This window comes from Periplaneta americana, chromosome 6, assembly GCF_040183065.1.
Source record: "Periplaneta americana isolate PAMFEO1 chromosome 6, P.americana_PAMFEO1_priV1, whole genome shotgun sequence".
Taxonomy (NCBI): domain Eukaryota; kingdom Metazoa; phylum Arthropoda; class Insecta; order Blattodea; family Blattidae; genus Periplaneta; species Periplaneta americana.
The window spans coordinates 126,843,664-126,868,128 of NC_091122.1; the positions used below are offsets into that span (position 1 = coordinate 126,843,664).

General features: G+C 35.1%; 2 protein-coding genes across 2 annotated transcripts in view; one reads left to right on the plus strand and one right to left on the minus strand.

Annotated features, from left to right (window-relative positions):
• Window positions 1-24,465, plus strand: part of LOC138701714 (adenylosuccinate lyase-like) — a 273,595-nt gene that overhangs the window by 103,971 nt on the left and 145,159 nt on the right. The window lies entirely within an intron of this gene.
• On the minus strand, window positions 1,159-24,358 carry LOC138702231 (uncharacterized). The gene is made up of 5 exons (XM_069829821.1): window positions 24,106-24,358; window positions 18,344-18,426; window positions 13,473-13,625; window positions 5,731-5,901; window positions 1,159-1,473 (listed from the first exon to the last, which is right to left on the minus strand). Coding segments are annotated over exons 1-5 (585 nt in total). The 5' UTR covers window positions 24,107-24,358; the 3' UTR covers window positions 1,159-1,296.

The window sequence follows — 24,465 nt, forward strand, 5'->3', positions numbered from 1 at the left end:
GTATCTTGTGAAACCTACCTGCGTGTAAGGGGAAAGAAGTGTGGAACGGGAAGCTTGCCTCCTTCGCTATGCTTCCACTTGCAGGTAGCTAGCTCTCTTACCCCCACCATAAGGTGCTGCAGCACACACAAGCATTTGGTTTCACGAGGTAACAAATGACCTATAGGCCTACATTCTTTTTGAAAAGTGCTTCAAAACAGTACCTAGAATGGATGTAAACAAATCATCCATTGCCTAGCAACAAATTATTAGCACATTTAGAAAAAAAATTGAAACTGACATTTATCATCATCATCCTGATAAGTATTAGGCCGAGTGTCTTTGTTTTCTGTCCTGAAACTGACATTAAAGAGATCATAATAGTTAACCAATTGATTTGGAAAGACATAATAGTACTACATTCTTTAATCTGCAATTTTGTGTCTGTGATTTTCCATTTATATTGTGCGTTATACAGCACCCATGCATTTTGGTGTATTATATTCTTAAAATTTGTACTTTTTATGCTCTTAATATATGTACAGTATTTAGGTTCCACGTATGAGCAAGAAGTCAGCACTGAGTTAAATAAAATAATTGTATTGTTCCTTTATGATTTTGTTTTTCTTTCAAGCACATAATCTGCGATCCCGCCCTGCGCAGGGTTGTGTAGGATCTCTTCTATAAGATCTGTAACTCTAGAATTTAAAAAAGTTTTGATTTTGTTGTTATTTAGTAAGTTCATCTCTTAAAAATAATTTCAGTTCTTTGATATTTGTTCCCCCCCCCCCCATAAAATGCCAGTATTTCAATATTCTGCACCGAGTACTGAACTATTAATAAATAATTGTTTATTATGCTATTAAAGCTAAAATTAATGTATCTCTCGCAAGTAGTGGTGTCTTTTATGAAATTACTTATGAAAGGATAAAAGAACTGAAACCAATATACCAATCAAATCAAACTGTCAATCTAAACCAGTACTTGTTCATGATCTAATTTTTATTCAGGTAATGATTCTGTCCATTAAGACTGTAACATATGTAAGTTTCAGAAAAGGTACATTATAAAATTAAATCCATTTTAGTTTTTTTTTTATAATTTTTATTACACTGTATAATAAAACAATATCACAAAAATATGACACAAATAAAAAATTCAAATAAAAGTTTAGGATTACAATTTTTATTATATGAGTTTAAATCTGCTACATGAACATCAGTTTGATTTGAGAAGAATAAGATATCAGACAATGGTAATTGGTTTTGAGTTCTTCAAAATTGGTAGACTACGTGAATGAACAAAACTGATGGTGAATTATTTGTACCAGCAAAGACAGACTGCGTCCAATATAAATGTCATAGCTGTGATGAGGGCTATTATGGCAGTGCTCAGCAGGAAACCATATTTTGGTCGAATTGTAGTGTAGTTGAGGAAACACACGATTGCCGAACCTATAAACATTCCTGTTCCCAAAATGCAAAAGAAGATCGCCTGAAAACAGAGAAATTCAAGTTTCAGTGTTAGAGCTTATCATGGTGTTATTTTTAACACTTAAAATTTTAAGGGAAATTTGATAGTAATATCACAGTCTAGTATATATAATCACGAAGTTTATGAGGGTACTAGAAACAATACACTGTGCAGGTACTATTTCACATTGTCTGTAAAGAGGCGATAGCAGTGATCCTAGTGGTTAGCAACTATCTATTTATTACGTATTGAGCTTTGTGACTGTATATAAGTTTAGACTGTGGTAATATTGAAGAAAGTCTATATGAATAAAAATATCTAGATTTACCTATATAGAATCCTGAAGTCATAAATTCTGCACGTATTTAAATCCTCATTATTACAAGATCTACTGGCCATGTTGGTATAAGAAAGCAAAATGATCGTTACAAATTCTAATCAGCGAAACTAACAATGGCAAAGGTGACAGGCATTGTCAATTAATCAGTTCTGGAGCATAAGGAGAATTTGGATTTTCTACAAAAAATTAAGAATTTAATCAGAATCACAGATTAAATTGAGGTTATGTCAAGAGGATGGAAAATAAGAGATTTCCAAAATAACTATTAACATACAGAGTGGAAGTGATGTACCGTAACTGTGCAGAGTGAAGGGGAATGCATTAAAATAAAGAACCTAGTATGCGTTTTTACTAAGTGCATGGCTAATTAGAAAATTAGGCTGAAGGTCTGCATTGCTGGTTCATGTATGAAAGCAGACACATACTTGGTCTGAACAGCTGAGTTCCGTCCCTTAGTCTCTCCAGTAGGGTTGCCAGACTTCTTATAATAGTAGGAATTAGGGTACATGTTAATCATTTTATTTAATTTGCAAGAAAACAGTCCATTTTATTGAAAAAACTGCAAAGGAATAGATAATTCCTTATTAATAGGGGTGTTTGAAAATGGTGTTATTTTTTTTTTTAAATTTGTTGAATTAAAATGCAAAAAATTTTTATATCGAGTGAAGTTTTCTGTTGTATACAAGAACTAATCAGTAAAAGTCACTTTTCTATGTAATTATAATTTCTTCTGACACATTATCTAATCTAGTCACAAGACTCAAAAGAAGTCTGGGTTCAACGATGACAGTCATGTTTGCTTGGATCTTTTCAGCTCTCATCACTGTGGAATAGTTTCTATTCTAACATTTTCTTTAGGGACCCAATAAATGGAAAACACTTGGAGTAAGGTCCTGATAATAGGGGTACTGGAAGAATTTCCCATTTATAGTAAAATCCCTTATAACCGGCACCCAAATAACCGGCAATACCAAAAACAGTGGCTAGATAAAAAAAAAAAGTTTAAATCTGCCACATTGCCACAGCTTGGGCAGTCAGTGTTGTCACATTAGGAAGTTCGCACGAACTTTCATATTCAGTGAATATTCGAACCTAAAATTAATGTATTATTTGTGTTGTATGATGAGTTTTATTAAAGAAAACACATACAGTTTTTATGTTTGTTTAATTATGATTGAGCCATCAGTGTTGCCACATTAGGAAGTTTTCACGAACTTTCGTTTTCAATGAATATTCGAACATAAAATTAATGTATTATTTGTGTTGTATGTCGTGATTTAATAAAGAAAATTCACACAGTTTTTATGTTTATTCATCGGCCTCAGTAGCGCAGTTGGTATAGCATTGGCCTTCTGTGCTCGAGGTTGCGGGTTCGATCCTGGCCCAGGTCAATGGCATTTAAGTGCATGTAAGCACATGGATCATGTCAGTAGATTTCTTCTTCATCTTCTTCTTCTTTGGCACTACGGCCCTTGTAGTCTAGCCTTGGTCTCCCTTAGGATTTTGTTCCACTCCTGCCTAACCACAGCCTTCTGCCTCCATCTTCTCACTCCTAAAGTCCTCAGATCATCCTCTACTCCATCCAACCATCTTAGTTTCTGTGTGCCAATATTGCATCTACCTTCAGGTTTTGAATTTAAAATCTTTTTGGGTATATTAGTAGATTTACTGGCATGTAAAAGAACTCCTGTAGGACAAAATTCCGGCACACCGGCGACGCTGATATAACCTCGGCGGTTGCGAGCGTCGTTAAATAAACCATAATTTTTTTATGTTTATTTAGTTATGAGAAAGTGACAGAGAAATAAGCTTCACATAGCTGTAGTTTCAAAATTTGGCACCATGAAATAACTTTTTTTGTATATACTGGTATTTATTCAATTATCCGGCAAAATTTCGTATCCGGAACTAGCCTGGTCCCTTTGGTCCATCTTAAGAGGGATTCTACTGCATATTGTTGCATAAGTATTTTCATGGCATTTGCAGAGCAGTCAGCATTGTCATGGTGCAAGATTACTCCAGAATAGCTTCTCTGAACCTAGCACCAAAATACCTCTCGATATTCACAATTACCCTTAGTCCAGAAACTTGTTAAGTAGTAAGTCCTATTCATCCCGAAAGACCCTTAATGTCACATTCCCAGCACGCTTCTGACTCTTGAATTTCTTATTACTGGGTGATGTAGTATGCTTTCATTCCATGGAGGCCACTCTGCAGTTGGGTGTATAATGAGGAAACTGCGTTTCGTCACCAATAACCATCTAGCCAATAACGCTCCAAATGTGCCAGGTTCAGTTCCATGCGCAATATTATTATACGTTTCTCCTAATGGGCAATTAGGAAGGCTACTAGGTCAAGTTTATGGAAGATGTTTGCCCAAACAATCGTGACCAGAAACTAATCTAAACACAGCAGAGTTCAGGGATGGTTCAGGGATTAAGTTACAGCTGTTTGATAAATGTTTCACATTTTGAATATTGATCTTTATTTGTTGGTTTGTGCTGTTAGTTGTGGTTGATTTTCTTTTGATGATTTTTAATAGACTCATAAGAACAATTTTGCTTTATTCTAATTTTGACTTTAGATCCTTTCTTTGCCTTCTTATTACCATATATCTCACAGTGGGCTGGAATCCACTGGAGTATTACATTTTTATTTAAATTCTTGATATTGTTCAATCATACTGTGAATTTTTTCAATTTTCCCCATCCTAGGATTGTTACTTTCGAGTCTAAAAATAAAATTATATTTTTGCATTTATTAAGGAATGCAAATATATTTTGTGCGAGATCGTGCGTATTTGCTTGCTTTCCGCACACAACCAATACGCGGTAAGTGTGAAATACCACATTCAGTATTCCCAACGTAACACACATAACAATTTCCCTGTTCTTACCGCTTAAGCGTCATATTCATTTTACTGCTTTAGGCTTCTAACATATTATTTTTAAAGACGTTCAATATAGTAATAATTATAGATTGGAAACTTACCACTGCAATTTCACCTAAATTGCACTGTTAATTATTGTTTTTAAATATTTGCAAAAATTAAGTAAACTCTACAACACCACAAAAGTTACTGCATTTGTAATGCAAGTAACATTAAGGAAGCCGTGAAAAAATCAACAAGATTCCAGACTCAACATAGACTGGGGGGAAAAAAAGACAGACGTATATCACGGCCTGCTGCAGTATAGTAAACAGAGAAAACATTTTATAGGAACAATGTTGAAGATAGATATATTTGTTTTCCAAAGTTGCCGTCATTGAACAGAAACCAAGATGGAGATTTCATTGCAACTAATTAGAAATTCCTCTTTCAGGTATGTAATAAAGGATCTTCGCACAAAATAATGTACGATACACGAGCGGTATGTTTGTTTTCATGTTCTCGGAAATTAAAAAAGCTCAACTACGTTTCGCTTTTTCAATCTTTTCCTCGAACATGAAAACGTCAACATACCGCTCTTGTAACGCATATTACTATTTAAGAGCAGAATGAATGAGTGGAAACATTTGGGCTTTTCTACTGAAGATGTTTGGAAGATGTAATTCTGAATAATTTTATAACTTTTATTTTAAGTAATGGTTACGATTTATTAATAATTGTGTGTGTGTGAACCAGTATTTCCGTCAACATATTAAAATATACTACAGCAGTAATTTCCAACCAGCCAACCTGTGACATCGAAACGCATTTCCCCCTTTTGGAGCAAAGCTAGTAGAGCATGTGAGGGAAGGTAATGTTGTGTCTTCACTAGGTATTTAAACATCTCCATCCCTTCCATTGCCACTCCCCCTATTTTGCTCTTATAGCTATGCTTCCCCTCTCAAGAAGCTCGAACGCAGAGATGTGTGACGTTACAGATCCAGCAATTGGAAATGTCTGTACTTAGTATAGTAGTACCATATAGTTACCATATAATATAGGTACTTACCGGTGTGTGTGGTATGGGATAACCTGCAACTTGGCTTAACATGTCTACTAGCCATATGATAGTGAAGCCCATAAAGGTGGTGTATAAAAATCCTATCAGATGTACTGATACAAAGAAGTTATTGTATTCAAGATAGACAATGTACAGAGCCAGACATATGACACACAGAATCTGAAAACAAAAGTTCACAAGTTATACAATTTATTATGTTGCAGACTTTGATACCTCTTTAAACGAAGGTGTTACAAGTTATAGGAAGAGTAGCCTACTTAATAGGATTATAAGAAATAAGTGTAACAATTTGAAATTACATCTGATATGGCTATATTATTGAATAATTGGTTTTGAGTCTGATTACACTGGTCAACAGTGATTTTGTTAAATGTACTATTTCTGCTGTTTCTTATGTAATGGCATCTGCAGATTCCAAAAATGTAGTCAGAATTTTTCTACCACACACCATTTTTTTTTTATTTTAGAAAAATTGATTTATTTTTTATTGCTATATACAGTCCTTAACATGCTAATTGAAGGAAAATATTTCAACTATTTCATTTTATTGCTTTAACAATTGACGTATAACTATAGGTCACTGTTGCCTATGAAGTCAGAATCATAAAAATGAATTTTATTTCTCATAATCATAAGACTGTGAGTGTTAGTATTAACCCTTAAATTGGCAAAACTTCATTTCTCACACTAGTTTATTAAACCTTATCGGACTGTAAAGAAAACAAATATCGCAATGTCCATATTTTATATATAGTATGGTACAATATTAAAGTATTGTGAAATAATTAATTTTCCTACCAATTTTTTTTCTCTTGTTCTATTAAAATTATAGCATATAGCCTATTAACTTGTCGTATCCTATAGGACACTTTGTCAATTTAAGGGTTAATTCTCAGTTGAGTTGGAACTTACAATCACGAAACAAGTTTCATAACCCATGTTTTTTTATCCTAATTTTAAGTGTGGTAAAAGTATCTTATAAAATAGAACAAACCTCGAAATACTGTGTAAATCACAAACAATTTTTGTTACGTTTGTAGTTAATTAACTTTGAAAGCACACAGGTGAATTTTACTGTGCTAGTTAAAAGAGCTTACGAGCATTCTTTTGATTGCAAAATACATGAGAACAGGAACTGGGCCCCTGAAATCTGTTGTGTTCCATGTAATTCTATTAGCCTAACTGATTGGCTAAAAGGATTCCGTCATACCTATGCCTTTTCCATTCCAATGGTATACCGGGAACCTAAGAATCATTCAACAGACTACTACTTTTCAGGAACCACAGATCAGAAGATTACAGAGAACTTGTCAGCGAGTGATTCAGAACTATAACGTGATGGGGTGTCATGTATCTCTCTAAATAACTTATTGAATTCTCATCTATTTTTTCTTTCCTCAAAACCTTTGGGTAGTAGACGACGAACATGGGGAGCATTTTCATCAGGATTTTTTTTAATTGAAAGGCGCTGCCAGGCAAAATGAAGCCCAAATATTCTGGCAGAATACTGCTGGACATTCAAAAGAGATGTTTCTCAAGTGAATTACAGCCTAAAATCTATTTCACACATATTTTAGGTAAATAAATATGATTTTAGGTAAAATGTTACAAGGTAGGCTATCAATACTAGAAAAGTCTGAAGTACATTTCATATAATTACTCAAAAACCCTGGTTGATAGAAAAATTTTGACAACAGATCTGAAATCAGCACGAAAAATGCTATAAGAATCACACATTCTTTATCTTTTAACAAAAAATATGTTTCAATTTGTTGACCAGTGTTATCATTTTATCTTCTCTCTTGTTTATTTTTGACTGCATTTAAACAGAGTGATTAAAAGTGATGATCCATAACATCATAATGTGGATTCATTTTAAATTAATCAATATCAGTTCACTTATTAAAGTTATGGCGCACAACATACAAACATAAAATTAGTAATAGAACTTGCATAGGGTTACCAACCTTCAGACTTTATGTTTTGCTTTCTATCATTCCATTTTTTAATTGTTTGTCATTTAATAATATTTGCGTTTTGTCCTTATAAAGTTACAAGAAATGTAGAAATTCTTAAACAGATTATGTTATGTGAGTAATTGGGTATATGACTCATACAGTATGGCTTTGATATACGTTGTGTAGGAAATAGAGCGAATTCGAGGATTACCTGTCTTCCTCTGCTTTACAATACAGTAGAACTCCAATTATCCAGACTATTTGAAAATTAGCATGATTTGGATATGCAGAAATCCAGACGATAGGGTAAGTGGAAATCACTCTGGCAATATGTTATTGTTAAAGTGCAGTATTGCATGCTTCATGTATTAAAAGAACATAAGTTACAAATATAGGGTGCAGCAGTGGGATATGTCGGTTTTTATAGCCTTGTTGTGGGACACTCAGGACAAACTAAAAGAAAACTCATATACTGGTGGTAATCTAGTACAATGCAATTTATTAATGTCTGATTACTTTTTAAAAACTATATTTCATAAGTAGTCTGCACGGCAATGAATATATTCCTGCAATCTTTTATGAAAGTTCTGCATAACTCGCCCCAACAAAACAGGTTCGATGGCACTAATTTCGTTTCTTATGTTTTGTTTCAGCTGGATGATGGTGCGAGGCTTGTTGCAACACGCCCTACTTTAGAGATAATCCCATAGAAAGTAATCAGCACACACTGCTCATGCTTCAATGAACTGTCTGCAAAACATGTTTCCTTACTTACTTACTGGCTTTTAAGGAACCCGGAGGTTCATTGCTGCCCTCACATAAGCCTGCCATTGGTTCCTATCCTGAGCAAGATTAATCCAGTCTCTACCATCATATCCCACCTCCCTCAAATCCATTTTAATATTATCTTCCTATCTACATCTCGGCCTCCCCAAAGGTCTTTTTCCCTCTGGCCTCCCAACTAACACTCTATATGCATTTCTGGATTCGCCCATACGTGCTACATGTCCTGCCCATCTCAAACGTCTGGATTTTTTGTTCCTAATTATGTCAGGTGAAGTATACAATGCGTGCAGCTCTGCATTGTGTAACTTTCTCCATTCTCCTGTAACTTCATCCCTCTTAGCCACAGATATTTTTCTAAGAACCTTATTCTCAAACACCCTTAATCTCTGTTCCTCTCTCAAAGTGAGAGTCCAAGTTTCACAACCATACAGAACAACCGGTAATATAACTGGCAAAACATGTTTCCAGGACGAATAATTTTATAATTTGGAGAAATTGCCTGGCTGCCAAGATCTCCTGACCTGACCTGACCTGACTGCAGCTGATTACTTCCTATGGGATTATCTCAAAAGTAGGATGTATCGCAACAAACCTTGCACCATCATCCAACTGAAACAAAACGTAAGGAACGAAATTAGTGTCTTATTGGGGCGAGTTATGCAGAACTTTTATAGCAGATTGCAGGAATGTATTCGTTGCCGTGCAGGGTACTTATGAAATCTAGTTTCTAAAAAGTAATCAGACATTAATAAATTGCATTGTACTAGATTACTTCCAGTATATGTGTTTTCTTTTAATTCGTCCTGAGTGTCCCACAACAGGACTATGAAAACCGTCATATCCCACTGATGCACCCTATATTTAAGCAGTTACATACACCTTGAACATTAAAAATTGATATGTTTTATGAATTCTATTCCTCTGTATTCTTAAGCTCTATTTTCATGAACTTTTATATGCTTAATGTTGAAAATTGCTCTTCTATCTAAAATAAAAATTTTTGCTTCCATAAAAAGTTTTTGAAATTACGGATTTTCTAAATTTCCATTTTGTAATTTGTGTCATATTGCTCTTAAAAATTATTCCCAAAATCTTTAATACCGGTAATTTTTTTTTTTTGCCTTAAAAGCAAAATTCATATTAACAAGTTTTAGCTCAATCGTTAAAACATCTGTGCTGCAAGAGGAAGAACACAATTTTTTTTCATATATATTTATATTAAAAAAAAAATGTTCATTGAATTTTTTTGTTTTGTTTCCAAATTTCTGTGAAATAACGGATAAAGATCGAACTACAATTTGTTAATCTTACCAAGAAAAAAGGCCTTGCAAAATTTCATGCAATTATCTAAAAAAATTGTGAAAGTTATGATTTAACATTACTGAGAAAATGAGTGATAAACTTACAGATTGTTGGCTGATAGGTATTGTCTTTGCATGGCAGGACATTGTAATGCATCATGGTCAATTTTATAGGTATCTTAAAATTTCTTACATATACAGGGTGAGTTTTAAGTCCACCAACAAACTTCAGGGAGTGGTTTCCTGACTGCTGAAAATGGAGCACAAAAGTTCATATCATCTTGTGTCCGGAAATGCATAGTTTCCACAGTAGATGGCACTGACGACATTCTCTCATAACTTGCAGTGTGCGTTTTGTGTGTTGCAGACAGTGTGATTTGGGCAACGTAGAAGCACAATGGTCCGGTATTCATTCCAGGAACAAGCTGAGATAGTGTTCGTGTATGGCCCAGCAGGTGGAAACTGTCGAGAGGCAGCACGGATGTACAGAGTCACGTACCCTGACAGACAACACCACCCACATCACACGGTCTGTGGCCGTCCTGCACGTCTCAAAAGACCTATGCGCACACAAATGCTGAAAAATGGCTCCAAATGTTGTGTGTTATGGGTGGTGCTGTCTGTCAGGGTACGTGGCTCAGTACATCCATGCTGCCTCTTGACTGTTATCACCTGCTTGGTCGTACACAAACACCATCTCAGCTTGTTCCTGGAATGAATACGGGACCATTGTGCTTGTACATTGCTTAAATCACACTATCTGCAGCATACAAAACGCGCACTGCAAGTTATGAGAGATTGTCGTCAGTGCCATCTACCGTGGAAACTATGCATTTCCAGACACAAGGTGATATGAACTTTTGTGCTCCATCTTCAGTCAGGAATCATCCCTAGAAGTTTGTCGGTGGACTTAAAACCCACCCTGTATATAAAGCTTAAAGTTCATATTAAATTGTATAAGAAAAATGAATATTTTTGACCCTCGAAGGTGTATATAACCCCCATAAACACAAAAAGCATTTTTTAAAGTAGTACCTACTGTACATGCAATGAAACATCAACCCTAGCATTACCACACTGGTTTCTACTTGCTGGAAAACATGGTTCATTCACACGGAAGGGACGAAATAGTCGAAAAGTTGCAATGGACGGGTTAGTTACTGAAGTCTATGTGGTTATGTGTTCAATTTTAGCTACTGAAATCGTTCGTTTCTTGCAACGAAGAAAACACAGTAGGAGATGGTGGGTTAGGCAGTGGATACGAAAAGCATTGGGAGCGTCCATATTTATTGAAGGAGAGCTTAGAAATCATCCTGAGGATTTCAAAAATTTGTTAAGAATGAGAGAGGTACTGTTTGAAGATTTGTTAGAGCGAGTTCGACCTCTAGTAACAAAATGTGACACAAATATGAGACAAGCAATAACTACCAGAACAAAATTAGAAATAACTTTGCACTATTTAGCAACAAGTGATTCGTTTAAAACATTAGAATTCTTTTTCCTTGTTCCTAAAAACACGATAAGCAAATTCAATCCATACACCTGTCATATGATCTACTGCTCCCTGAAAGAGTTTATCCAGGTAAATAAACATTAAAGTTTTTAATATTAAAATATTATAAAAATCAAACTTAAGAATATTCTTACATGATCTTTAATATATTATAAAACAGTAGTACAAGTGAATGTTATAAAATAGTCGAAAATATTATATATTTACATTTGAAACATAATTTAATGATCAGAACTGAAGAGATAGGCTTATTACAAGTTTAACCAGGAATATTCCTTGTCCTCTAAAGAAGGAGAATAGACGTTTTCAGAATTCCCTCCATCACTGCAGGATGTAGAGTGCTTGGTCTGGATGGGTTATTTTGAGGAGATAATTCACAAATTCTGTCGGTAATTAAAGTTATAATTTCTTGTTGCAACATAATAGCATCTTTTTTTTCAATTGTACGTAGTAATGAAGCTATGTATTTTCCGAAATGGTCTTAGCTATCCTTTTTCTTTGCTGCTATTTGTGCAGCTGTTGTGGATATGGTTTGCAGTTTATTCAGGGCGTTCTGCATGAAACTAACATCCTCAGACATGCCTCTACTTTGTTTCTTTTTTGGAGGTGCATTTTCTGGTACCACATCCTTCATAGCTAAATTTCCTTTTTCTCCAATTGAAGCAATGTCAAAAGTTCTTGTGTACAGTCATCCTGAACAGAAATTTCCACAATCTCATATTTAACATTAGTTCCAATGTCAGGATTCGTATCATTACTTCGAACATTCTTTTGAGACACCTGGAAAAATAAATTATGTTTCAGGTACTGACACGAAAAGAAGACTGGAAAAATATTGAATACGGTTTCAGAAATCACTGGAACTTCCCAGACTGCATGAGGGCTCTCAATGGGAAACATGTTGTCATAAAGGCACCCCCTGGAAGTGGTTCAGAGCATTACAATTTCAAAAGTGATTACAGTGTTGCGCTACTTGGATTAGTCGACAGTGATTACTGCTTTCAGTATATTGACGTTGGAGCCAAGGGAAGAGGATCAGATGAGGGAATTTTTTTTCAGAACAGTTCCTTATTTGCAGCTTTGGAAACAAATTCTCTTAACTTACCCTTACCACCCAATGTTGTAATTGTTGGAGACGACGAATTTCCCCTTAAACCTTACCTTATGAAACCTTACAGCCGACGTAATTTGTCTCAAAATAAGAGGATTTACAATTACAGACTCTCGAGAGCCCGAAGAGTTGCCGAAAACACATTTGGATATTTGTTAGTAAATTTAAAGTGATTGAAAAACCAAATAGAAACAGTGGACAAAGTGGTCTGTCCATGTTGTGCTTTACATAACTGGCTGAGAATAACCAATCTGGGCTACATACCTACAGGAATGATTGATTATTGTATTATTTCCTGTTCATGGCGACAATATACAATCAATGGATTACAGAATTTACCGCCAACACGTAACAGGCATGCAAATTGTGAAACAGAAAGAAAATGGGTAATTACTGTAAATACTTCAGTGAAGGAGGAGCAGTAGTATGGCAACATAAAGTATTACAAAACACATTGATAACAAACTAAATACAGTTTGGAGACCTCTCTCAAAGAATGATATCCCCACAGCAATGGTGAAACAAGGTTATTAATGGAAAAGTGTTTCAGTTCATTACTTACATTTAGAACAGAAATTGGCAGAAAGGTTGGAATGTTTATCTTTAAAATACTTCATGCTACAACTTGGGGATATTATCAATTAATATTATGTTCTGCTAGTTATTGATTAATCTTAATTTTAAATATTAGATTAGTTGAGATCGTAGTACCTACCATAAACTGGGGTTACTTTGAACACAGAGGAAACTTTGAACATTTTTTCAGAAAATCATATTTAGGTTTCTACATGCTGCACTTGTTATAGATGAAGGCAAATTATTATAAAATCATTCTCATACAAAATTTACCTCCATCTGTAACAAGAGCAGCATGTAGAAACCTAAATATGATTTTCTGAAAAAAATGTTCAAAGTTTCCTCTGTGTTCAAAGTAACCCCAGTTTACGGTACTTGATTTTCCTTATTTGTGCTGTTAATGTGTTTTTGTTGATAATAATAATAATAATAATAATAATAATAATATATGTCCAATGAAGAAAAATAATTGGCGTTCTACTTACCAAATGTGATTGAGTGTTCCTCTGTTGTACATAAGTTTGTACAAAAGTTTCAATGAAAGAGTTCATTTTCATGAACGAAGGAACTTCAGGTGTGTAGACCTCATTGGCAGAAGACTTTTTTGAGCTGTCACTCTGAGAAATCATCTTCAATTCCTGACAAAAAGAACTTATCAAGTTTTTAAATTTCATTATCACTTCCTTTGGTCCAAATCCTGATATATTTAGGGTATGAGATATTCGTTTAGCCACTGCTACCCACTTATCGCGATCCCAGTAGTCATCCAATGGATTGTAAAGAACAAGTTCCATTTGATATAGTTCCAAAAATCGTATTGTATCATCACTGAATATAAAAACAAACTTACAAGACATCGTGCTTCACCAAAGCCACGCGGCTCATGACTGAAAATCAAACGTGTTTGATCCCATCATAACCGAATCGTGAGCTGCTTGACGTCAGAGGCAAGCTTGCTACACCACGTTCACACGGGTAGTGACTTACGAAAGCTTAATTGACACAAGCATTTCACGCCCTGTGGGAACGCAGCATAAAATTTTATTATTAGAACACTGCAATATGATTGAAGCAGAAGTTAAAGAAAGTGTTCCTAGGCTTCTTTGCACTCGCTAAATTCGAATTGTCTACAATAATACAGGCATGATAGTGCAATTTTCTGTTTTTTACATACCAACACAATGTGGAAATCAGAATATTTCATTTTATTATAGTGACAGGTCTTGAAAACTTCAGCAGTGTATAGATTGCATTGTATTTTAGAACAGCTTAGCTGCAAGCAAATTATTAATTTTGAATTAGTTTTATAAATGATCCCTAATGAAAAATGTTCTGTAAGTGTACTGCTTAAGAGGGGGTGGAAGGACATGCAACTTAAGCAACTGATGGTGTCTCAATATTCTTATGTAGAGGGATCGAGAAATAAATGCTCACCATTTAAAATCAGATGAAGATATTGTTTTGATTTACATCTGACAAGATGCAGAAACTGTCCAAGTTTATGCATCAGTGGTTTAAAAACAGTTGCATGATCATACTTATGCGCACTAACGTTTATCGTGGAAACAAGCCTGGTGGCATTCAGTAGAACATTCTGTCATTGGACCATTCTCATTCATCAAGGTAACAATCAAAGGGAATGTGTATTTGGACATGTGCAGAACTTTTGTTGTTGATCAACTCCCTTAGGATCGATTTTTCAGCAACAAGGAGAACCCTTGCCTGGCCACCTAGGTTACCCTACTTGACGCCCGTTGGCCTCTTTCTGGGGCTTTATGACGAATGTTGTGTACCAATGTGGTACAGTTGACATTGGAAAAACTGAGACAACGTATTATAAATACAGCTGCGCTAATCACTCCACAAATGTTATGGAACACTTGGCAGAAAGTTGAGTACCTTTTGGATGTCTTCAGAGTAGCTCGAGGCGCACACATCGAGTTGCACTGACCATTCTCCGAAACTCGGAGAGTTTTTACATCAGGTTGTACAAAAAATTATGTTATAAAACCATTATTTATACTTTAAATTAGAACTTATTTCTCAATCCCTCTAAGTGGGACACGGTGTATTTTGTTATTTTTAGTGCATATATCATGGTTTTTAAGTACATACGTGCATGCATATTTTCTCGTTTTTTGGTGCATATGAATCTGCCCTCTACTTATCACTATTCAATAAACATGGGACCCGCACTTCTGTCAGAGTTTTGGAACTGGGACTTGGACAATGCCTCAGAAGTAGACATTAAAAATAATAGATGCATTTTACATGAAAAATAATACTAAGAAACTTTATTGATGACCTTAAGTTTAATTGAAAATGACTGAATTGAGGAAGATATTTAATGTTTTTGAGATGATAGAGCGTGATAGTTGTGTGGTGAATCCTTGAAGGGAAGGAAAAGAAAAATGATAAATTTGTAAGGACAGTGAAAAGAATGTGAATATTGAAAAGAAAGAGAAAGAAGAAAATTAACTTGGGAGAAGAATGAGTAGAAAATTAAGCTTGGATAGGAGGGGGAGAGGAAGATGGAGAATTAATAAACAGCGTTAAGTATGGGTGGAAGAGGTGAGCAAGATTGAGAAGTAGATAAGAATAAATGTGACAGCAAATCAGTTGCTCTTTAAGATTTTATAGACATGTAATCTGTTCTTCACACGAACATACAGAAAAAACACGTATTAATGAAATAATGACTTAGAGTCACTGATCACTAGACATCGGAAGTTAAGGCACTAAAAAATGGTATTTTAGGCGCCTAAAAAGGCTCTAAAAACAACAAAAATAGGGCAATAAAAGGCATTGGAATTATATTGAATCACCTATAATTCATAAAGTAAACATCCACAAGACCATAAGTAACTTAAAATACACTGGAAAAATAGTTTCTCTGTTCTGTAGACTTGTTTCACTTGTACTTATTATCCACAACTTCACGTCCATAATTTGAGTTACAATAAACAACAAGCAACTTTTCAAGATTAATGCACAAACTTCTGTCACGTTTATTGGACAAAATCAGTGTGACGATGATTAATGTACGGTAATAATAATGAGATGTTAGTAGAGTCGCTAAGTCCTACCAGCAAGCACCGTGTTTGTACGCCACAAATTAACTTATAATCGGACTCACCGGGATTCAAAACTGGGTTATCAGTGTGGAAACCCAACACTTCATGTATTCGACTAATAACTGATGTTTGTTGTTGTTTAGTCAACTATATGAAAACAGGTTTGAATCTCACAAGTAACACCAATAACGCATCACTCATGAGGCAACTAAGCCAGGATTAATAGGGTAGGTCAGTGCTGGACTCAGGCAGCAGTGCTGAGTAAAGACAAGGTCGATTCTGAAGTAAGCAAAACAACAGCACTGCATTGCAACAGGGTGTCCCATATCTATGGCTACTGCAATTTCCTTAGTTTCGAAAGCAGAAAATAAATGCAGTATTGTTGCGTGAGTAGTCATGTAAAGAAAAAGGCAAAAAAGTACATATAAAAGCAAGAAAAGGGCAAAAAAAGTAGTCAGCTCTGAATATAGTAAACTCGGATGTAGTGAACATTCGGTTATAGTGAACCTAAATCGTTGGTCCCGACCCGCATGCATTAAAAGTGCATTAATATTTTCGTTTATAGTGAACCCTCACTTTGGTCATAGTGAACCTAAAACTTTAACTTCCCCAAGAAAATGTAATTTTAAAATGGCCAAACTGGTAGTTTAGGAAACCCTTTCTCCTATAAACTTCCAAGAATATGTTCTGAACAAAATCTCAAACCTTCTACTCCTTAAGTGCCTTCAAAGACAAAGAATTTCTTCAGCTTCCTGGACAGCTTGAAACATTTTAAAGAGAATAGTGTATACAGTGAGGGATAAAGGAAGGATTGTAGTTCTGACTCCTTTAAAAGAAGTTATTAGAAGAATAGGAAGATAAAGTGTTGTCTTTTGTAAAAGGGAGTAGAGTGATGACCAAATGGTAAATACAAGAAGGATTAGATTATAATGGTCCGCAACCCTTCCTCCTGCATCTTTGTAAAAGTGAACCCGGGGAAATTCCAAGGCTGAGTACACAGTAGCATAACTCTAGTGGGAAGAGGTGCGAAATCGGTCAGTGCCTACTACCTACATGGCCAGATTAGATTCAAGTTTCAAATTGTGAACATCAGGATGTCGAAGCATAAAGTGTTTAAGTTGGAAGGTACAGCGAACATTAGTACTGTTATTGAACGTGGTCTGTCCCAAACAGGCATTAATGCTGTATGTATAGCAACGTCAGTAGTATAAAAACAGACACTTCGGTTTTAGTGAACCTCGGATATAGTGAACGAAATATACTGGTCTGCAGAGGTTCACTATAACCGGAGTTGACTGTACATATTAAAGTAAAAAAGGCGTAAACGGCAAAAAAAGCAAGGAAAGGCAAGATCAAACTTCATCAGAATGCTTCATTTCTCATGATTCGTGCACATTTACTAAAAGCCTTGTAATATTAGGTACCCTCCACAAAACTGGCTTCATTTATACACCAAGGTGCTGGTGCAGGTGTTATATGCTGTCTCTTCTCACTCCATAGATCTCTTGGATATGGAACAACAAGTTTTGATGGAGAAATCATTGCAATAAGTGAAAGTCTCAGGAATCTTCTATGCCACATCAATAAATTTAGGAATGCAGTTATATTGTCAGACTCCAAAGCAGCTATTCTATCAATAGTCTCTAAACACACATCTTCATCTCAAACAGCAGAAATAACTAAAATGCTCTCTCAATTAATATCACTCAATAAAAGAATTGTATTCCAATGGATACCATCCCATTGTGGAATCTTGGGAAATGAGAATGCGGATACTTTAGCAAAGAAGGGCAGCACTGTTACTTACAGACCTGTTACTAAATCTACGTATTACTCTGTGAAAAGATTTATTAAATCTACATACTTAGACTTCAAAAAACAAAATTTGATAACACAATCTCAAGGGAAAAAATGGCACTCTCTGCATCATAATCCACAATTAATTCTCAATTTACCACGAAAATCGTCTGTAGCTGCATTTAGATTGGCAACAGGCCATGATTGTTTGGCCAAACACCTGCATAGAATTGGAATATATCAGTCCTCTAACTGTCCATTGTACAACCCAAACCAATAAATGGATTCGGAACACCTCAAAATCTGTGCTTCAGTGGCTGGCCATGATAATATCTTTGAAAAATATTGGAGCGCAAGAGGTCGAATGACTTTATTGTCAAATGCCTGGCATTAGAAAACAACAACAAGAACTAAAAGCCTTTAAATATGAACATTAAAATAAAATAGGCATTTTCCTAAACATCCGATGTCTACTGATCACTCACGAGCTCCAGCAGTCGCAAAGGCTTAATGTATGGCACCACCTCCTCCTCTTCATCTGCTTCTCTTGATTCAGTTCCTGCCCTCACTGTGGAAAAGGGGAAAATGTAGATGTTAGTATGCAGTCACCGGTACTAAAAAACTAAACTCATTTTGACGTACTGTGTAATTAACGTAATTTTTATTCTGTCCTTCCTTAATATATCATTTTCAAACTATCTCTTCTGAACTTATACCAAAAAAATTCTTGGACGACGATGACAAATTAATAAAAAGTGCACTGAAAGAGGTACTGAATCTGCCTACAGACATTCCTGATGCAATGGTCTATAATCCCAGGAAGTACAAGGACTAGGAATTTTTCGAACAAAATGGGAAGCACTATTACAACAAATTAATGCCCTTCGATGTTTATACAAATCTCAAAACCCATACATCATACAAACACAAGTTCATGAGGAGAGAGCATTAGATGTGTCCAATCTCTGAACATTGATCCAGAAGATGTCTTATTTCATAAGAATGAACATTTCTTAAATGCTACAAAGATTCGTAACCTTCTGAGGAACAGAGAATTTGATATTTAGTGTCGTCATCCACAGAAAGAGAAAGGCGTAGTTTTATTTAAACAATATCCTGGTGCCAACAAATGGATTTGTAATCACGAAGGACTCTTCAACAGCGAATGGTTGGAAATGTTGCTGCTGCAGTACGTGCTGTACCGGAAAGATCTCAGGACAACCTCTGTAGGCATTGCCACAACGAGGTTGAAACTCTTGCACACATCCTGGGATCCTGTCCGCACGGCGAAGCTCTGCGAAATGCTAGACACCACCAAGTACGATCAATTATAGCCACTGCCCTTAAAGATGCCGATTACAACACCTTTGAAGAAGTACATGGTCTCTCCGTCACTGGCAGTACACGGCGCATAGATATAATAACTTTCAAGGAATCTACAAGATCTGGATACATAATTGATCCCACTGTGCATTTTGAAATGGATGAGGAACAGACAGCAGAAGTGGATAATGAAAAAAAGAATATCTACAATCCTACCATTCCTAATTACCTCCAAAAATACCAGCTGAAAGAGCTTGAAGTAATCAGACTTCTGGTTGGAGCAAGAGGTACTGCTACTCTCTTCATGAAAGATGTGTTTAAGAGGCTTGGAATACCTACATCTATTATTCCGGTTGTAATCTTAGCTGCATTGAAAGGATCAATTGCTCTCCTGAAGCATCATCTATATTCGAGATTAAACTAAGTTCATTAGCACTCTTTACTTTTTTGTAACACTTACCTCTCTAAAAGTAGGTATATTTCCACTAATCTCAAAATGTATTTGCAGCTACCTATGTACTTGTAGAAGTTTCATTGTTAAAAAAAAAACAATGCTTCAATGAACTTGTAAACATTTATATGGTTAAGTACTCTTTGTCCTTTGTGGCAGCTCACGAATGATGAGAAGATTTATAAATTAATATAGTCACTTTAACTGCCAAGTCATATTGAGACCAATGGTGTATTTCAGGCCTGGCAGTACCAGGATACTATTTTTCGAAGCTGGGCAGTGTCAGGGCACTTTTAATGATTTTCATATTATTGTTCAATTTTATTCAAAGTTTTGGGAATTCACAAAAAATTGTTTTATACCATCTCTAACGTTTTCATCGTCATGAAAATTACACAATACATACTCAATGGCATTTAGATTCATAACAAACATATTCAGAATCCATAATATTAATAACTTTTCTGCAGTTTGAAATTAAAAAGTGAAGACTTGGTCAGTTCTTGACTTGAGTTGAAAAAAATGAACATATCATGAGCAAACGTTACATTTATTGTATTGCAGTACATTACAGATTACATTAAATATGATACATATATTCAACATTTACACATACTATGAAAGAATATTTATTTATTTAATTTAATGCCCGGTTGTGAAACTTGGACTCTCACTTTGAGAGAGGAACAGAGGTTAAGGAGTTTGAGAATAAGGTTCTTAGGAAAATATTTGGTGCTAAAAGGGATGAAGTTACGGGAGAATGGAGAAAGTTACACAATGCAGAACTGCAGGCATTGTTTTCTTCACCTGACATAATTAGGAACATTAAATCCAGACGTTTGAGATGAGCACGTCATGTAGCACGTATGGATGAATCCAGAAATGCATACAGAGTGTTAGTTGGGAGACCAGAGGGAAAAAGACTTTTGGGGAGGTCGAGACATAGATGAGAGGATAATATTAAAATGGATTTGAGGGAGGTAGAATATGATGATAGAGACTGGATTAATCTTGCACAAGATAGGGACCGATGGCGGGCTTATGTGAGGGCAGCAATGAACCTCCGGGTTCCTTAAAAGCCATTTTGTAAGTAAGTAAGTAAGTAATGCCCGGACACTTGACACAAAGTCATTCTTCTACGTACTTCCCAGTAGAGTTCACCTGTTGACTTATACTGAAAGTCTTTTAATGCACTACACTTTTGAACGTGAGCCCAGTCCATAACACTATCACTGTATTTGCACAAAACACAAGACGGTGATGGCAAAATGGAGATCTGATGAAGATGAGCAGCTAGAAGATCATGACCAGTAAGAACACGGACTGCTGCAACTTTTCTCTGCGTGGTTGGAGATTAGTAATGAATTGCACTTCTTGCCTTCGCTTGTTGTTTGATGGTGTCTACGTACCTCATCTTTGAATTTTCTATTTATGTAGAGTTTAGCCGAATTGAATGGTATTTTGTAATTTGGAGTTATTACTATTTGTGTTTTTTTGCTAGAGTATCAGCTATCTCTTTCCCATTATCACAGTTGGAGGGAATCCATTGAAATTTTATTACTTTTTTGTTGATGTGTAGCTTGCATAGTGAGTCATGGATTGTTGCTATTCTCGAATCAAGGGGATGTGGTGTGGCTGTGGCTTGTAATGCTGCCTGTGAATCACATAGGATAACTGTCTTTTTGAAGTTTTTGGATCTTATGCATATTTGATCCAACTCCATTCTTATTGCTTCTACTTCTCCATCAAAGTTTGTGTGAAATTTTCCCTATATATGATAGAAACAGAATAAATTACTGTATATTCCCACTCCAACACTGCCATCTCTATCAATTTGTGACCCATCTGTGTATATATGTAACCAGTTTGGTGTATTAATACCATTTATAATGTGAAATTCACGATCAATGTAGATTATCAGTGTTGTATTATTCCCTTTCTCCTTCATCAAAGTCTGACCCTGAATCATTCCCAGGTGTTGAATTGTCTGATTGTATTGTATTTACTTATTTCTTTATTCTCTGTACAATCTATTACAGATTATAGGTTCGTCATTAAGTACTCGCACGCACACACACACACACACACACACACACAAATAAGATTTCTAGTATGAATTTAATTTTAACATACTTAAGTTCTTCAAAGAAATAGTAAAATTACACCAAAAGATAAATAAATAACAAGTTACATAAAAAATATTCAGTTTACAAAGACATTAAAATAAATCGAATAATTAATAGATTAAATAAGACAAGATACATAATGAGATTATATGAAACAAAGTTATCACCTGAAGTGATTTATTAGGAGAGCGATTGATCCTTTAAGAGCCAAGAGTCTTCATCTTAGTTATTCTGTATATTTATTATTAATATTGTTATAGGAAAAATTATGTGCAACAGTAATGAAGGTAGGTAAGTTATTCAGTAATTTTGAATGGCATGGACTGAAGCAAAATAGTTCTTACTCTGGTTTTGAAACGTTCATAATTTAAATGTTTAATATCTCCAGGTGTCTTTTTTATATAATAAGATGTCTATATGCGAAGTACTGTTAAGACTTTTGGTAATAGTATGACAATTTATATGCAAGTTGTTGGCAGCTCTAGTGTTATAGTCGTGAATAAGGGGCGGATGTTGATGAAAAGTCATCTTATTTTTCACATTAGGACCTATTAATATAGAAATCCTTTCTGTGTTAATATAAACGTAAAAAAGTAATTTCTTATATTGCATTTTTTTTTTTTTGCGTTTTTGAACTAATAGGTCATTTATATTTTTTTCCCGGCATTTTTTGGTCATTTTTAATTCTTTGAAAAACTTTTAGATCATTTGGAAGGCATTTTACTTTTTTCTTCACTGATAAGTCTGTTAAATCATTTTCTAAGCAAATAGGTCAGTAGTAATTACCTACTGAATAAGTGAATAACAGTGAAATTTGAATTTTATAGTTTGAACAACTCTAAAGTCCACCCTTCATTCCACTGAAGGCTTCACTTCACACAACGGAAGTAATATAAAATACTTGACAGCAGCTTAGTTTAAGTGAGGACTTTAACCGCTACTGTTCTTTTGTCGGTACGAGGTTATCTTTAGAATTTATGTTTGGAAGGGGGAAACTTTCACCATGTCCTGGATAGGACGTTGTGTCCTCAACATGGTTCGGAAGGGGTGTCTACTGTAGTAGACAGTATTTTTAAGACAAAGATTGCAAGAATGCACGCTGCGCCCACAATTTGTTTTGTCATTCACACTCCCTCATCTGGAAGATCTGATAACAAAAGTGAAGCACGGAAGGAGGAGACGGAGAATGAAGGCACTGACATGGACCACCCCTGATTGAAACACATTGTAAATCCCCATTAAAATCTATAGTTTTCGCTTAAAACCTTAATTTTGTTGCATGTTCTTTTCCTTTATCTTAGCTAAATTCCAGGAAGTTGCCTAGTCTCTCCGAGATTTGCAGGGCAGTCATTGAAACAAGGTGACTAATTTTTAAGAAGTTCTGGTGCGAGTACGGCGAATAATATTTAAATGTCATTTTCTTTTAATTTCATGTCATTTTTCCATTAGTTTAGGGGCATTTTAATGATCATTTTAAGTAGATTTTTAGGTCATCAACATCCCCCCCCCCCCTAGAATAATCGCTTTTCCAAAACTCACTTTTTGCAGAAATGGAGTTATATATGGAATATACCATTTTAAGGTACTGGTTTTCATATTCTTCTACGTGTTTTAACGTATCTCGCTTAGTTCCGCCATGATAAGCTGAGAAAGTTCGATCGTTTTTTCCAAAACTCGCTTTCTGCTACGAAAGCGACAAAGCAAAACTCGCATTTTACTCTGAAAAATGTTTATTGCAGGGACTTATGTTTCCTTATTTTGGTTTTAATATTCAAATTAATACGTTTGTAGCTCTCACGTAATGTAAGTCAGATTGGCCATTCCATCGCACTAACGTTTTTGGTCCAGGACAATTTAAACAATTTTTTTGACTACAATAAAGATAAGTTCTTGCCGGGACCGCTAAAGTTTACCATTGCCACCTTTTGTGTGTAACACCCAAAAGAAAGAGAGCTTACGATATTTGCGGACATACTAAATTATTCCATAAGTTATGTGTATGTATAGTTGAAGTAAATGAACTGTAAACGCTAATATCATTCACAACATGATATACGTAGCAGTTTCTGTTGCGAAGCGCTTAGAATGTATACTCAGAAAGTGAGCTCTTTCTTCTTGATACCCGTATTTTGGTAGATCCACGGATATATCACCCGTTTAAATAAAAACTAACAGATTAAGAATTGGTAAGTTGTTAAATGTAATAATCCAGAATCGAACCTTTCCTTCGGCCTAATGAATAGCCTACGGCTAGCACAACTCTCGCCTTAATTGTATTTAAAACTATTAACAATCAATATATTACAGTATATTATAAAAATGTAATGACATATTAAATATCACTTACTATTATTATTATTTTAGAGCTGTCAGCAACCGAAGAATATTTCACAATTCGCACGTTGTGCCAGTCACCGGCATTTCATAAAATAATTCTAATGTTTCGTACTTGAATCTATATTATTTACTGAAAATTGAACATTCACATACAAAACAAATCATAAACACAACGATACAAAGTAATGCCTCTATGATATATCGTATTTTGGTAAATTAAAACATAAATACAATATCGTTAAATAGTTTTCATTCTTATCATGAAGCGCTTATTGTTATTTTCATTGCCTACCTTGTGTGTTTTGTGTAACCAAGGCCTCTTGACATTAGGTCTAGTAAATCATAAATTTGTCCCTTTGTTCTTTATTAA

Bases quoted from the DNA above. Each gene is read 5' to 3' on its own strand.
- LOC138702231 (XM_069829821.1), bottom strand. The intron at 5,902-13,472 runs GTAAGTAGAACG...TTTTGTTTTCAG, and splicing joins GGAACACTCAATCACATTTG to ATTCTGTGTGTCATATGTCT. The intron at 1,474-5,730 runs GTAAGTACCTAT...CTCTGTTTTCAG, and splicing joins ATCCCATACCACACACACCG to GCGATCTTCTTTTGCATTTT.